The sequence below is a fragment of the Petaurus breviceps genome, unplaced genomic scaffold, assembly GCF_028583685.1.
Source record: "Petaurus breviceps papuanus isolate PSGF00001 unplaced genomic scaffold, PetGlider_PUasm1.0 685, whole genome shotgun sequence".
NCBI classification, from domain to species: domain Eukaryota; kingdom Metazoa; phylum Chordata; class Mammalia; order Diprotodontia; family Petauridae; genus Petaurus; species Petaurus breviceps.
Window position 1 is genome coordinate 2,512,910 of NW_027186455.1, and position 17,945 is coordinate 2,530,854.

General features: G+C 39.1%; 1 protein-coding gene across 1 annotated transcript in view; it reads right to left on the reverse strand.

Moving 5' to 3' along the window:
• LOC138174073 (alpha-1-antichymotrypsin-like) overlaps positions 1-12,287 on the reverse strand; it is a 20,632-nt gene extending 8,345 nt beyond the window's left edge. Inside the window, 3 exon segments of the mRNA XM_069104221.1 lie at positions 2,549-2,822; positions 10,786-11,422; positions 12,198-12,287. Of these exon segments, the coding sequence (XP_068960322.1) occupies positions 2,549-2,822; positions 10,786-11,422; positions 12,198-12,287 (1,001 nt within the window).
• Between the last annotated feature and the right edge of the window lie 5,658 nt (positions 12,288-17,945).

Below are 17,945 nucleotides of genomic sequence, written 5' to 3' on the forward strand. Positions count from 1 at the left end.
TTCATTCCTTCCTTCCTTTCTTCGTTCCTTCCTTCTGTCCTTCCATCTTTCGTTCCTTCCTTCCTTCCTTCCTTCCTTCCTTCCTTCCTTCCTTCCTTCCTTCCTTCCTTCCTTCCTTCCTTCCTTCCTTCCTTCCTTCCTTCCTTCCTTCTTTCTTATCTTTTTTTCTCCCTTCCTCCCTCTCTCCCTTCTTTCTGTCCACCTAGGTACCCATAGCTTTTCTTTTGGGTTTTTTTCCCTAAAGAATATAAATTTTGATTCCTGAAGCCTTGAAAGGTATATTGGGGTTTGGTGGTTAAATTTTTTTCCTCCTCCCTACTTTTTTTTATTCTGTCATTTAAAAAAAACCTGGGACAATTAACTCTTTTGTCCCATGTAGCTTCATTTATGTTTTCTTGACATAGAGCTCTGGAAAGCTACGCTTTGATAAAGCCATTGGGATTCAAATGAAACTACTTAAACCCAATGAAAATAACTTAAACCCAAATCACTTTGGCTCTCACTGATTGGCCAATCCTAGGTCCCAGCCCAAGACTCACTTGGTCTTCATTTAGGATTTGGTGGTTCAGAAGGAGTGCAAATAGTTATTGTTTTTGTTTTGGTCAGAAACTTTAAGAGTCTTCCCCTCCCAGTTTGATTTTTGAAGTGGAAAAACTAAGGCCATCTTTTGCCTCATTGCTTATGTACCCTTAAATCACTTAATGAGTGTTGACTCAGACAAACTAAGACATGGGAAAGACCTTAGCTCAAAAAGGCCAAAGTCTCTCATTGCAGCTGAGGTCATCTCCAGTCCTCCTGTGTCTTACCACTGGACTCAGAGGACTTGGGAGGGAGAGCGAGGATGGGGCATAGGTCATTTAAATCCAATTCACTTACAAATCAAAACATCACCCTTCTAACTTCATTGGTCCTCATTGAGAAGAAAAGACAAGTAAAAATCTGTGTGTTTTTAATCTAAAGATTATATTTGTATCTCCTAACCCCCTGCTCCCCAAATGCCACACATAGTAGGTGCTTACCAGGCCTTTTGTGAATTGAAAAATTTAGAATGTCTGAGTTGAAAGAAATTTTAGAGACCCATCTATCTAGTCAAACCCACTGGTTTTTGTTAAATAAGTCCAGAAAAAAGTGACAGTGAAGTCATCCCAGCAGTAGCTGATCTAGAATTAGAACAAAGATCTTATGACCATTCTCTGCTCTGCTACTGCCAATTGAATTGCACTGAAAGAATTAATTAAATTGAATCAAATAAAACTGATTTATTTTTTAATTTGTTGTGGTAATAGATGTACAACTGAGCTATTGATGAGTTCATTTCCTCACTCTGGGTCTTGGGAATATTTTTTGGTTTCTAAGAGTCTAGTAAAGCCATACATAGTGTATGTGTGATGACCAACTTTGATAGACTGGACTCTTCTCAGCAATGTAATGATATAAGTCAATCCTAAAAGACTCATGATTGAGAGAAATGTGTGCATCCAGAGAAAGAACTAGAAAGAACTGAGTTTATATCCATATGGAAGCAAACTACTGATCTTTTTCCTTTTCTTGTTTGGTTTTATGTCCTCTTTACCATTTTTCATTCCATCTGATACATTCCGTCTTTATAACCTGACTAATGTATAATGTGAAAATATTTATAGATCCTTTACTTGACTATATGCCGCAATGGGGGAAAGGGGAAGGAGGGGGACAAAATGTGAAACTCAAGGAATTGTGGAATTGAATCCTGTAAACTAAAAGGAAACAAACAAATTAATTTAAAAAAATTTAAAAAAAACCATAAATAGTCCTAGGATGGGAGGCAAGAATTGATCTCACTCTCCAGAAAAAGCCACAGTTCAACTTCATGGTGAAGTAGAAAGAGCCCTAGATTGATTGGAGACTTGGGATGTATTCCAGATTCTGACACAGAATTGCTGAGTGACCTGGAACAACTTCTTATCTATAAATGAGGGAAATACTATCTACCTCTCGGTTGTCAGGAGGAAGCATTTTGCAAACATTAACATTTTATACATTTGTGGGGTTGTTTATCAGACCTATTGCCCATCTCCCAATGACGTGACTTAGGTTCCTTTTTAATGCAGCAGTATGTCAGAAAGACTTCTGAATTTGTAATCGGTTTGAATCTCTGGTAGTTGTACTTTGGTTAAGTCATTTTGGTTTTTGAGCCTCAGTTTATGCATCTGTAAAATGAATATGTTTGATGACCTCTAAGGTTCTTTCTAGCTCAAAAGTCTATATTGTCTTTTTACTTATAAAAAAAAGAATTGGAAAGACACAAGTCAGTTTTCAGACAATGCCTTAACTGGGGACAATCAGGCCCGGGGTATATAAGAGGTGCAAAAACAAACAGAAAAACACCTAGATTTATTACTTCTTAAGATTTTACTGAGGGCTGTTATGGTATTTACAGTAAAGGAGGATGTTAGAAAATAATGGAGTCGTTAGGGATGGAAAGGACATTAGAACACAGATTATAATACAGAATGACTGATAGTAAAACTATATTCTACCTTGGAGATTATCAACAGTGGATAATTACCTCATTTGGAGTGAATTTTTCCACTTTTTCAGTACTTCTGGGCTGAGAGTATCTTCAGCATTCTTCATTTTATTTTCATCAGGAAGAATAAAAAGTGCTGTAGCATCACCTATGTACTTCAGCTCTACAACTGTGCAGAAAAGCTCTTCGTCTTGGAAAACACCGGTAAAAAATTCATCTTGCTGCATCATGGGAATTTCAACAGTTTGGTCTTTACTCACAAAAAACTTACCCTTTGGAGTGTAAAATGAATTAAATGTTTTTTGCCACATAGCTTGAGAGAGAGATGAAAAAATAAAGGAAAATATTATACACAAGGGCCATTTTATAGTAATATTTGCAGACAAGGCAAGGTAACCTGGATATCTCTAAACCAGGGGCTCTTGACCTGTTTTTTTCTGTCACGGATTCCTTTGGAAAAAACCCAGTGAAGACTGAATAATATTTTATTATCTACTTTTACAATTTCAGAAAATGATAAAATTCAACTAGAAATTAATAAAAATAATGTACTTTTTTTCATCCAATTTTATGAAACCCTTGAAATCTCTCCAAGGACTCTGAACGTCAGGCTAAGAATCCTTGCTCTATATTGTAGATCCACAAAAACTTTTTTAACCTAAGATCCTAAAAAAATCATTTAAATCACTCCCTCCCTTTTCCTCATTGCATCATTTTTCCTGCTCCACAGTTCTTGTTGACATGAGACAGAGGAAATTTAGACAAGAAATAAGAAAAAAGGCAACCCCCCCCAAATCCTGGACCAAAGGGCCATGGGATCATAGATTTAGGGACAGAAGGAGCCCTAGAATGACTTTAGTACAGACCCATCTTTTTACTGATGAGGAAGATGAGTCTCACAGTGGTTAAATGACTTTTCCAAGCTCAACAATGCATTCAAGTGCAGAGCCAGGTTTTAAACCTCAATTCTCTGTCTAGAAATCTAGTATTCTTTCCTTTTGCCCATGCTGCCCTTCTGTAGAACATAGAAACACTGAAGAAAATGGTCATAAATTTGGAGCAAGAAGCCATCTAGTCCATCTCTTTCATTTTAGAAAACCTGGTCCATTTTGTCAGAGATCACATCAATTATAGGTCAGTCAGCTGAATGAAATTAAGTAACAGGATGTGCAGAGAAAAGAATGGAGATGAGACTATAGGTAGAATATGAGAATCAGAACTGGAATTGAACCAGAAAGATAAGTGGCTCTAAGATAAGGAGAATAAGTGAAAAAGCATCTACTACATGCGAGGCACTTTACAAATATTCTGTCATTTAATTCTTACAAAAACTCTGTGATGTAGGTGCTAATATTATTCCCATTTTATAAATGAGGAAATTGAGGTAGAAAGAATTTAAGCAACTGGAGACCAAAACTAGAGTCAATGGATGGAAATTATAAAACTTGATTTTCGTGAAGTAACGACAACAACAGTATCTTTCTGATGATCAGACATACCATAGTGTAATGAGCTACTTTGGGAGGTAGTGAACTCACTATCATAGTTAGACACTTGATTACTTGTTCTGACTGTTGTGCAGAGAACATTCATGAACTTATGAACTCTAAGAGATCTAAGTCTCCTTCCAATTTTTCAATTCTCCAATTAGCCTGTGCTTCCAAGTTCAATGCTCTGTAAACCAGCACCCTGTAATAAGAATGTAAATTTTAAAGATCTTCCCTGCCCCTAGGCTAATGTGTACCTGAAGCCTGGGGTGGGGGAGGCTTGTTTTTCAGTAGATACTTCTTGATTGGCCAGTGAGTCAATAAGGTTGTTACATTCTCTGAGCCAGGAGAAGGCTATATAAGCCCTGATGTGTAGCTTTGTTTTGGGACTCACTTTGAGAAGTGTTCTGTGATTTGATCTGAATTCTGGGAAGCCGTTGTTGAGAGTCCCCCGGCTTTGAAAAACCCAGAATGTGGAAACCCAGTTGTTGACTGGGTATGGATGTAATGGTTGGACAGTTTGGAAATCTGTCTACTTGATGTTTCTGTCTTGATAATTATGCCTGTATACTTTGAGGTTCAGGGTGCTGACCTTTTCTCCTGAACAAGGTAAACGATATATGTCTGACTGATTAAAGTAAGCTTGTTAACCCATTTTGAGTTGCTTTCCTTTAACAAAGCAGATCCAAGAACCTGTGGTGGCGGCAAACCCTGAGGACGTGCTTGGGGTGCTTGCCGCTACACACCCCCATCCTCGTCCAGGATGCTTTTGGAAAACAGTGAGCTTAAATGGAAGATCATTAATATGACCTGGCTATGAGTCCATAAACCACCACTTCACAACCATGTGAGTGAGCAAGGCATTTCTCCTTAATGGGAAATGCAGGAAGACAATCCCCATCCTGCCTCTTTAAGACAGACATTTGTTAGCATCAGTAGAACTAATAGATCCAAATTACTCTATGAATGTTAGCTATGTTATTTCCCCAATCCTTGAAAATCCCTTTGCTACCACCAACACTGTCCCTGACATCACTTTATAGAAAAAAAAAGGTTTAGCCATAACTGGAGTCTTTGGCAATTCTGTGGGCACAGTGTTTGCTGGATCTCTGAGATTGACTAAATTGTTATCTCTAAGCTATAGTAAAGACTAAAGAGCTGGAGACCTCTAAAGGGCTGATCTGAAGCAGCCTGACAGGACAGGTTGGCTTTTGTGGCTGGGGCAATCCTACCAAAGCAACCTCCCTCCTGTCAGAACAATTGCTGGCCATGCAGCCGGCAAGAACCCTACTGAAAGAAGGAGACCTCCATGGAAAATCCTATCCTAGGAAAGCAGAATGACCTTAGTGGACTTTTTGAAATCTGATTGATAAAGTAACCAATCATGGCTTTAGAACATTGACAGCAAAGCAGGCATCCTTCCTCTCTTCAGGAAGCTGGTGGCATTGGAGACTGGCATGAGGCACATTCTGTTACTCATGGCCAATGTACTCATTTGCTAGATTTGCTTAACTTCTTTTTACAGAAGATATTCTATTGATGGCAAGAAAAGCATTGGGGGAGTGTGGCTAGGTGGCACAGTGAATAGATCATCAGCCCTGGAGTCAGGAGGACCTGAGTTCAAATCCACACTCAGACACTTAACACTTACTAGCCATGTGACCTTGAACAAGTCATTTAACCCCAATGGCCCTGCTTTCTATCATAAAGTCTATTGTAAAGTGGAAACTATTATCATCACTAATAAGTCAGGGATCATTTAAGCTCTTACTGCCAAGTACCCTGTGAAGTACTGGAGATAAAAAGGGTGATAAGAATAGTCATTGTCTTCAAAGACTTCACATTCTAATATGGTGAACAACATGGAAATAACTAAGTCTACAAGTTGTACATTCATTATCCTTTAGACTTGAAGAGGACAAAATGACATCACAATGTCAAGGACAAAGTACAGCACATCTGATTATATGACTAGATGGATGGTAATCTCAGAAGGGAAGGTACAAGCAGCTGCAGAGCCTGGGAGGGCCTCTTATAGAAGGGGGAATTTGAAGGTTCAGAAGGTGGGTCTCAATGAAAGTCAGAGAAGCCAGGAGGTAAGAGGTGAGGAAGGAGAGCAGTACAGGCATGGGGAATAAACCAGTGCACAGGCTTCAGTTAGGAGGAGTATCCTGGGTGAGGAACACCAAGTAAGCCAGATTAGCTGGATTTTAGAGTATAGGAAGGGGAGTCACATGTAAGAAGACTGGAAAGGTGGGAAGGGAACAAATTGTGAAGGACTTTAAATGTTATAAAGAGTATTAGTCTAATACTTCATATTATATATAATATATATAATATATAACAATAGAAATTAGAATTATGAGTCTCTCTCTGTTCATTCTCATCCCTCATTCTCAATCTACCTCACTTTCTGGGTTGATATGAGTCTTAAGCATTGGAATTGAGCCAAGGAATACATTTCCACACCTACATACTGATGAATCAGATTGGCAGAAAGAGATGCTACTTCTGCAGTTCATTCACCCACAAGTCCTAGAACTTCAGCACTTTGGGAAACAGAGGGCTACAGCTGTCACATGGACATCAGGGAATGTGCAGGTTCATTTGGAGGCTGACTGTGGCTGTGGGGATCTGATAAATACTACAACAATGGCATTTAATTTTTACAAAGGGGACATGAATCTAATCACAACATTGAGGAATGGTCTGGAGATGAATAGAGTAGAGATAAATGTAGAACTTGACTGATCAAATCAAGGGAGTCAGAAATCATACTCTTTCCCTGAGATGCATTAGCCATTCTAGGGATACATGATCCACGATGGAGAAGACGCACAATTAAAACAGTTATTATCCTCATTTTACAGATGAGGAAATGAAGACATGGAAAAGTCAAACAAAAGGCTTAGAACCACACAGTGAGTCAGAGATGACATCCCAAGTCTCCTAAATCCAAGATCCTGGCTCTTTTCTTTTCGGAAGGTTTCTTCCAACCAGTCCATACTGTGCAGCCCACACCATGAAAGTAGCAGATTGGTGGCAGCAGAAAGTTTATGAAAAAACACCTAGACGTCCATGGCTAGGGGGAAGGAGAAGTAATGAGAGAACAATGATAGATGTGAGCTGGGCCAAGCAGGGAAGGAAATGTGGATGAGAAGAGGAAGAGTTGGGGCAAGCACTCTCTGACAAAAGAGGAGAAAAGGAAAGTTTGGGTGACATGAACTAGCCTGAAAATAGAGGCACAGTTTGGGGTGTGGAAGTCAAGAGAGATTTTTAGTTTCATCTCTCTGATGAACTAACTCATTCTTGGAATATACTCCCTCGTCACTTCTGAATCTTAGAATCTCTAGCTTCCTTTAAAAACTCGATTCAAGTACTGCCTCCTGCATGAGGAAATTTCTGATCCCTCTAGTTGCCAGCATCACCTCCTATGATTATCTTCTATTTATTTTGCATGTATTTTCATATATATATAATAATTTACTTACTCATTCATTTCTTCAAATTCTTTTTGTTGTCCCTGAAAGAATTTAAGCGCCTGGAGTACAATATAATAAGTGACCTTGATAAATGCTTTTGGATAGACTGATTGATTTCTTCTACTACTAACATTTCATTTTCTATGATTATAAGAATATAATGGAATAGAAAGAGTATAATAATCCTTACAGCAGTAACATAGGTTCTAAATTGTAACATTCTACATCCTATGGCTCTAACGTCTCTTCCAATTTGAAAATGTTACATTCTATAACTGAAGCCCTTGCTAATTCTAACATTGTCTGGGTCTCAACTGAGCTACTTCTCAAAATGAGCTACTTCCAAGCTCCCATGCTCAACAAGGGATGTGTCCATGCTATCTTCTTCAATTGAATGTAAGGTCTTTGAGAACAGTAACTGTTCCCTTTGTATGCTAGCATCTATAGTTCCTAGGACTGAGTAGATGCTTAAGAAATGCTGATGGATGCTGCTCTAGCTGTACCATGAGCAATCTTGGAATTAAACTAATCTAGGTAACACAAGCTATAATTGGTTAAGTTGAGAAAGAAAACAATTCTTCCTATCTGGATGTGGTCCATTTTTTCCATCCCCAAATTCTAACAACTAACTGAAGAAAGCACATTGGCCTTACAATTGGTTTGCAAAATTGTATAGCTGGCTAATGGTGCTGGACCCTACCCTTTATTGGTGAAGAATTGGCAGTATTTACTAATGGTAAAATATTTATCTTTTATGAATCGAGCTTCTAGAAAACCCCAAGGAGGAATAATTGAAGATCAGAGGTATGGTATAAAGAAAGACTGTTGGAATTCGTGTAAGGAGATCTGAATCTAATTGTGATAATAAATGGGTCACTAAAATCTCAAGCTGTAAGGAAAAAGGTCATAATATTCACATATCTATACATATACCTTGAGCAGATGCTATAGGTAGACAAAAAGCTAGAAACAGGATTGAATAGAAGATATTATTGGATCACGTTTGGGAAATTCTTCCATGCTTCCAATGATCCAAAGCCATTCTTTGGCCTTAAAACACATCTCTTAAGCCCCACTCATATCCTACTGATGATAACATATGTAAATAATGGACAATCATTTCCCAAAGAGGCACTATTTCAGGTGTCCCACCTGAGACAGGACATAAAATATATGAATGAGTGTATGCACTACCAGAAAGAGAAATGAGCTTGTCATGTTGTAAGAGGGAGGATTAATAGAGAAAAAGCCAAGTGCTGCTCTAATAGTCACAACATAGCCATTGAAAAAAAGCCATTAGCCCATAGGTTGACTCCTTTATGGAAGGTCTATGGATAGACTTGAACAAGAGTTGTATAGAATCAAGAAGTATGGGTGTGTTTTTATCTGTACCAAAGAGGATTACTATGCCTAGAACCTTAATCCAGAAGTGGGATTTATGTTATGCCATGATAGTGAGAAAAATGTATTGAATAATTTAAATTTTATGTAATTGTAAGTTATAGTTATTACCAGGAAAGTAAATAAATGTGAAGTAACAATGGCCAATCATCTCAATGTTTCCAGGAAGCTGTAAACCAGGGGAACAGAAAGTTAGTGGGATGCATTTTGAATTGGAAAGATTATCTACTGGGTCTTTTATTGGAAGCACCATTGGTTAATGGAAAGTGATCATTGTGGTCCAGGCTTCATGTGTTTTGGCCATATAACTCAAGAGAGAAGGTTGTCCTGATTTCATCTTGAGGTAAAAAGCAGAGAAGCCCAAACTTCACCTATAGGGCAGAACCAGTTGTTCTAAGCAACTAAGTTGTTTTTGACAAGACAATTTTAAGGGACTGGAGTAAAGAAGAGGAATTTTTTTTTAATCTGGATAGTGATGGTCTTCCTGCACAGGGATAAAAACACTTCTGTGGGCTCATATCATAGAGGTTTAAGGTTGAGGAAGATGACTTCAAACATTTTGCAAATAACCTGAATACCAGGAAGTCTACTCTTAAGAAAGTGGAAGAGAAAGAAAAAAGATGTCTTGACAGAATTGTGGTCTCCTAACACTTTTAATGTAGGTTGGCAACACAGATTAGCCTTACCTAATGGAGACTAAATTTGATGGAAACCTAGAGCAAGATCCAAAACCCAACCCAAATGGGACTGAGCCAACTGCCCAGGAGGAGAAGGTCTGAAGAGGAGTTCAATCCATCAAGGAAGAGGAAACTAAGAAAGATTAAGTCCTTGTATGTTTGTATCAAGTACCAGAACTAACACACAACTTGATGCCTTACAAAAATCCTCTTCATCCATTCTCATGACCACTTTTGAATTACACCGAAGATCAAATCCAAGTCCTACATTTAGCATGTAAAGCTTCCCATGACCTGGTCCTTCCTTCCTTTCTAGTCTTCTTACAAGTTACTCCCTTTTCTGTACCCTACAGTCCATCTCTACTGGCCTTCTTGCTGTTTCTTGTTTAACGTCTTATTGCCCATTTCCATCCTTGTCTTTGTACTGGGTTACCCCCGTGCCTAAAATATTCTCATTCCTCACCTCCTTCTTTTAGTTTCCCTGGTTTCCTCCAAAATTCAGCTCAAATACTGCCTTCTCCAGGAAGCCTTTCTCAGTTATCCCAGCTATTGATGAAATTCTCAGCTCACCTTTCATTTATTCTGTATAAATCTTTTATTCACATAGCTTTTTTTGTTTTGTGCGTGTGTGTGTGTGTTTTGTTTTTATCATGTTATTTCCTCCATTCCAAGCTAAGTTTCTTGAGGACAAGGACTGTTATGGACTTTACTGAGTCTATGTAGATGGCCTGTCTATAAGGACTGCCCCAGCTTAAATGTTCTATGATCCCATGGTTACAGTAACAACAAAAAATAAAATAAAAATCTGCAAAAATCACTCTATGTCAATTGTGAAGGCTTAAAGCAGAAGTGGGGAGAAGACTACATCCTCTTTACTTTTTTTTTCCAAATTGATCCTAACGCTGAGAGCTTTATGCAGTTCTGCTTCCTTAATTTACAAAAACAACAACATCAACAATACCAGACTCAATGGGGGAAGTGACTAGTCAAGAGCCATTGAGAGATTCAAACCCAGGTCCTGTAACTCTAAATCCGGGAGTTTTGATCATGAGCACCCTAGGCCAAGAGGGAAGATGGTGCAAGCAAGAAACTGGTAGGAGGCTCCAATGGAACAAACCCAGGGGCTTGCCTGTAAGAAAAGATATGAGGTCATGGGCCTAACAGTCTTAGAAAAAAAATTTTCCCCTTGAGAATACAATAATCCACCCAAATGAACCCACAATTCTTGCCATTAAAGAATATGTAATTCACAAGAATCATTAGCGTGTCTTCATCAAAACTGTCGAACAGTTCCACAATTTTCCCTTGGGTTTGCTTCTTGACATAATCATTGATGTGCTGTGTTGCCAAATCAGAGTTCTGGAAGTTAACAGGGAAAACTTCTGTTCAATATAGAGACTTGCTGTCTTCCTGGAACTTGTCCAGCAATTGCAAACTTTGGTCAATAAACAAGGCATTGCCTGTGCTTAGTTGGACCGTGTTGTTGGAGACATTGACTGAGCTTATGAGTTGCTGAAAGCCTCTGTGGATTTCAGCCTCTGGGGTCTCTGTCAAGTTGAATCTCAGACCCTCTAGGATCTGAGTCTGGGTGGTTCCTCTGGCCCCCAGAGACAGCAGAGCAGAGGCATTTGATATACTCAGGGGAGAGAAAAGGATATTCTCCTTGCTGTGTTCTAAAATAAGCTTCTTGTATAGAAGTAATGTAAACTCGACATTGTCAGAGTATGGTGGTGGAAATTCTGAATTCATCCTACCAGGTTGCCCCTCCAGGATTGGAGCTTTCTCTGGGTTGGGGAAACACAGCCCAGTGACACAGAATACAGCCACAATCAGGCCCAGAATGTAGGCAGGATACATTCTTCCAACCTTTAATCTGTGGAAAGGAAGCATCACTGAAGTTACTGCAGACAAAGTGCTCAGAACAACTGGACTTGGGCAGCTATGTGGTATATTGATAGAGCAGGGGTTGAGGAACCTGTGACCTTGAAGCCACATGTGCCTCTTTAGTTTGGATTCAGTCAAGTTTGGATTCAGTCAAAGGGCTGCGCTTGAAGACCTAGAGGGCCAAATGTGGCCTCAAGGTCTGAGGCTCTGCACCTCTGAGATAGAGGGTTGAGTATGGATGCAGGAAGACTCATCTTCCTGGGTTCAAATCTGGCCTCAGATACTTAGTAACTGTATGACTCTGGCCAATTACTCAATGGTTTGCCTCATTTTCTTCATCTGTAAAATGAGCTGGAGAAGGGGCTGTTGCCATCACCAGTCCTTGATTTACTCTCAAGGTCAGAAATAGCTGCAGAAAAAAACTGTGAAGTTTTCTTTGCTCCTTCCCCATGAAATCCTTTTCTTCCTTCCTTGTTCCCCTTTCAATCCTCTCATTTCCCCATAGACCTGAAACTCTCTCCCCTAGTATCTCATTGCTACTAATACCTATTAAGATATTCATTGATAACTGAAGCTTGGCTTAGTGCATGACCTTTCCCCACTGGGATAGTTGCATTTAAATCAGGGTTAAAGACCAAAAGCCTTTGCAGACTCAAAGGAATTGATGGATCATTCCTTAGGCTTAGGACAATGATGGGATGTATTTCAAATCATGATCTATTCCTAAAAACACATAGAACTGAAGGGATCTCAGAACTAAGCCATCTCATCTTCTTATGATATAGATAAGGAGGAAACTGGTGCTCAGGAAAGTTTTGACTTTCTGGAGATCACTCAGATACTTCATTATAGAGCCAGAACTAGAAGTATCTTTAATGTAATTTAATCTTTAATTCTACCTTCATGCTGAAAGGGCCTTTGTTGTTAATGTTCAGTCATGTCTGACTCTTTGTAATCCATTACCGAGGAGCATTGCCGTTTAAAATACATTACAGTTTAAAATGAATTTTCCCCTTTACATCACGAAGATGATTCCATTACTCACTTCCACAAAAACAAAGTCATCAGTAGGGAGTTTGTGTCACTTAAATAAAAAAAACAAAGGTCATATTCAAAATAATTTTGCCATTCTGTGCTTACAAAATCAGGTTACTTTGGTATAGGCTAGTCCTCAGGAAATCATAGACATCAAAGGACTTAGAACTGGAAGTAATTTTAGAATATAGAATGTTAGAAAATGAAATACAGACTTTTAGAAACTGAAGGCACCTTAAACCAAAGAATGGCAGAATTAGATCAGACTTGGAGTATAGAATGTCAGAACTGAAATCACTAGGGTTGGGCAGGCCCTTCGATCATTACCCTTGTTCTTATGTCCATATCACCATATGGTTTACAAAGCATTTTCCTCAGAATAGTAGGTAAAGTAAGGTAGGCAAAGCAACTATTAGTACAGACATTTTATGGATGAGAAAACTGAGGTACAGAGTCACACGTCTAGAAAGTACCCCGCTTTTCTGCCATCGTGGCATCCCTCTAGTTACTGGCAGAGCTTAAATGAGAAGAGAGGTTTCTTGTTGAATGAACTCCTGGGATGTCCTAGAACGTCAATCAAAGAACCTTGAATTTGAATCATGATTCTATTACTTTAATTGGTTTAAATTTAGGTAAGTTGCTTTCTGACTCTTGGCCTCAGTTTCTCCATCTGTAAAATGCATCACTTGGACCAAAGTACCTTTCAGCTTTGATGCTCTCTGAGGCTATTAACCCAAATATTAAAAAGCAAAGAGATTTACTTACATGAGCTGAGAGCTTTGGAAGAGAAAAATCTTACTTACCACTCACTCCCAAAGCAAACTGAGATGCTCACTTTGCTCACTGCCACTCTTCACTCTGATTTGCCACCAGAAAGAGCTCCTCCCCCAGTTTATTAAACAGAAAATGGGACTACACAGGGACTTGTATGTGCTGACATTGGCAAAGGGATGATTTCCAGTGACTTCATCTTCCCATTTATCTGCCTCTTCCCCACATAGACATTAAGGACACTTATTTATTATTTAATCTGTGTGTTACATAATGCACTAAACTGTGTGTTTCATGATGCATTTTCCACTTTCCGTAGATCTCAGCCAAAGAGAAAGATTTCGTCAGAGAGCTATGGGAGCACAGGGAGAACAAATTCTATTAGTTAGGTAATCCTTATAGGCAATCAGGAAATGAAGAAGTTTTATATATTTTTGTTATATTGACCAGATTGTTAATAAATTAGGGACTGTTTACAGCTCAACTGGGAAAATTATATAAAGTATACTTCTATTCACTGTTTGATTCCTAAAGGTACTGGGTTTTGTTGTTAATACTTATTTTTTCAAGCTTGATTTTGATATGTTCAATGTCTGACAGTTAATTTATTGGATGAGAGAATCAGAATCCTAAGAAGTCATAGATAATCAGATTCAAAAGGAACATTGGAAACCATCTTCTCCAGTTTTTTCATTTTACAGATGAAGACACAGACCAAGAGAGAGGAAATGACTTGTGTGAGTTAGATGGAATTCAAACTCACACCTTCTGTCCCCTTATAAATGCAGGACTGTCTCTACTACACTGAGTTACTCTTGCAAACTTTCAACCACTATTTAAATGCTGGCTGGTATTATATAGAATTTAGGGTTTGCAAAGTGCTTTACATGTCATCTCATTTGGTCTTCCCAACAACCCTGGGAAGTAGGTACTATTATTATTTTTTATATTTTATTGATGAAGCAACTTAAGAGACAACCTAAGTGATTTGCCCAGGGTCACACAGCTTGTCTAAAACAGGATTTGAACTCAGATCTGAATCAAAGTCTAGCATCCTGTGTACTGACAGCTAGATACAGTATCCAAGACAAAGAAGAACTAGCCCCACTATCCTTTGCTCTGATCCTATCGTCTCTAGAATACTATATCCTACTCTGGGCACCAGAAATCAGGAAGAACTTTGATAAATTGGGGTCTCTCCAGAGGACAGCAGCTAGGATAAGGCATGGACTGAAGAGGTACCAAACATGGATCCGCTGAAAGAATGGTGAATCTTTAACCTAGAACATAATTGGTGTCTCCAGATATTGGAAGAGATGTTCTTTGAAAGAAATTTTAAATTATTCTCAGAGGTGTCTGGAGGTAGAACAGAAACAGATAGGTGGAAGGTACTGAAAGATTTCAGAAAATGTAAATGCAGCATCTGCTTTGAACCAAAACATTCACTCACTTACATGTTGGGTCCCACAGAGGGCAGCTACTGCTTGCATTAATTCTGTGGGTCTGTGTCTCCAAGCACTGTGGTGCAGAACTCTACATACTGTTTCCCATGAATAGTCAACCGAGTTAATAATGTGAGTTTTAGAAATATTTTTTATTCTGAATTTCAACTCTAAAAGCTAAAGATACACACAGGAAAAACACCAAAGAATTCTATGTGAAACCATGAATGTCTACTTCATACTACCTTTTTTTCATATGAAGTATGTACTTAAAATATAACACACACACATACACACACAAAAATATATTAAAACTAAGGGACAGCTAGGTGTTGCACTGGATAGTGTGCTGGGCCTGAAGTTACAAAGACATTTTCCTGAGTCCAAAACTGAGCTCAGATGCTTACTAGTCATGTGCTGCTGGGCAAGTCACTTTACCCTATTTGCCTCAGTTTTCTAATCTTTAAAATGAGCTAGAGAAGGAAATGATAAACCATTACAGTATCTTTGCCAAGAAAATGCCAAATGGGGTCATGAAGATTCAGACAGGACTAAATGACTAAACAATAGAAAATAAAAACATCCTCTAACATATATATCAATACATACAATAAATAGATAACACAACATATGAAATATTTTTATTAAGTATATAATACATTTTATGTATTACTTTCCAAACTATTCTGTTTGTGTGTACTTTGTTTTGAACAGAGAAGTCTTTACATTCTTTTCTTCTTTTGCTTTTTAAATGGGGAAAGGCAGGGCAATTGGGGGTGTGACTTGCCCAAGGTCACACAGCTGGTATGTGTTAAATCTCTGAGGCCAGATTTGAACTTAGGTCCTCCTGACTCGAGGGCCAGTGCTCTATTCACTGTGCCATCTAGCTACCCCAAAGTCTGTAAATTCTTAAAAATATAATTATGCAATTATGATCTTCAGGGGTACGGGGAGCAGGGGAAGGGAACATTTCTATTGCAAGTACTGTTTCTTCTCACTCTCTACCTGCTTAAAAACTTAGGGAAACAGAAGGAGAAAAAGTTCTTGTAATAAGTAAGACACGTTAAGTCCAATAAGTATCCATAACCAAAAATAATTATCTCTTTCTGAACTATGTTTCCATTACCTCTCTGTCAGTACATGGGTAACACATTTCACCATAAATCCACTGGAGACAAAGTTTGCTGTTGCATTGATAGAGTTCTTCATTCTTTCTGTTTGCTCAGTTCCCAGCCTATTTGTTGATTTTTAACTCTTTGCTAAAGTCGGGCTCTGCTTCCAGAGTGGAGGGGACACATTCCAAGCTTCAGGTGTTTTGTGCAGCTCTTTTAGAGGTAATTCTGGGGACTTACAAGTTTTCAGTTGTTCAAAGGTAGTATGATCTACAATGGCATGTTTATTACTCGCCTATACTGTGCACTGGTCTTTTGGGGACCACAAGCACTCTTTTCCACTGCAGAACTGTGACCTGGGTCCCCACTCCCCTGCAGCCACAAGCTCTGGGGTGCTAGTAGTGCTCCTTCTGGGCCTGGGACTGAGACCCAGGACTGCACCCCAAATCCAATATGGGCAAGGCAACAGAGTCCTGCCCCGGTGCCAATAAAGGGCCCCTGTAATCTCCCTCTGACCAGTGGTCCGACTCCCTTACCCTCTGTGGGCCTAGAGCTCTGGAAGCAGCAGCTGCTGCCACTGATTCAGTCACCCTGAGGCCTGCTCCGAGTTTTCTGGGGCCCAGTCTGTGCTGGTGCAGCCTGAGCTGGAGTGTGCTCCTCTCTCACCCTGCTGCAAAAGACCTTTTTCCTGATGACTTTCTAAGTTGTCTTGGACTGGAAAATTGTTTCCCTCCATCTTTTTGTAGCTCTTGCATATGTGTCTTTATATACATATATGGATGTGGATCCATTGCACTCTATGTTTATACACATATTTAGCAGATATATTTGTGGACAAATAGAAGTGGCCGAATATAGACAAAAGGTCACTGAATCCTAGCTACAAATACATCTGTCTCAATTTCCTTATCACTGTCAAAGTTACCGTCCTACTCCCAGTTATCCAGGCTCACAAACTTGGTCTCATCCTCAACTCCTCCCTAGCCCTCACCTCACATAGTCAGGCTATGGCCAAGTGTCATCATTTCTCCTATATGATCGCCTCTTCTCTGACACAGCTGCTGTTGGGTGCAAACATCATCACCCCATCCCTGGACTCTTGTAGTAACCTTCTGTTGCTATCCCTGACTCAAGTCTTTCCCCAGCTACAGTCCATCCTTCCCTCAGCTGTTAACAACCAGTCTTCCTGAAGTGTAAGCCTGAACACTGTCACCCTCTACACCATTCAATAAACTCCAGTGATTTCCCATTACTCCAGGTTCAAATATAAAATCCATTGTTTGGTCGTTGAGGAACTGACTCCTTCCTACCTTTCCAGTCTTCTTAAATTTTACTGCATTCCATGTATTCTGAAATCCAATGACAATGATCCTCTTTGCCCATTGCTACAAGTAAATGTCCATCCTATGGTAAATTTACCCTTTCAAAAGCATTATTTGTAAGGTCGTTTCTCCTTGTTTGTTTTTTTTTCTTTGCATTCAGCTAAATTCTGCCTCTCTGTAATTTCCATTCACTACTCTTCATTGTGGCCATTAGGGATAGGAGAAATCTAATTCAACCGCTATGATGCTATGAATGAATGTCACTTTTAAATGGTAGTTCCAGGTACATACTCTTCTTCCCAATGTAGTGATTCCCTCCACTAAAGGCATGATCACATTAGCTGGAAAGCATAACACAAAAGCTGGTATTCCAGGGAAAGGTCCTTCAGCTGAGTCCTTTTCCCACGGTACCATACTCTTCAAAAGTGGTTCACTGGAAGAATGAAAGATTGAAAACCTCTAGTCTAGAGGAGACATTATTCAAATCAATATTGAACCAGGTCCTACATAGAATAAAAACAATTATGTTTCATGTTCCTTGCCATGGAATGTTCTCATTTAAAATGAAGCTGAGGGTAAGTGATATTTAAGATCTTTATAACACTTACATTCTATATTCTAAGGTCCCTTCCAAGTCTAATAGTGTAAGATTCTGTGTTCAAAAACTATTTTTAAGGTCTCTTCCAGCTCTTTGCTTACATTGTTTACTGGATCCTTTCTTTGTTCATTTCCCAACTGTCCGGCTATTCCCCTTACTTCCAAAAGAATCATACTTGACAGTCATAAATAATTAATTCCTGTTCAACCACTTGCTTTCCCACCT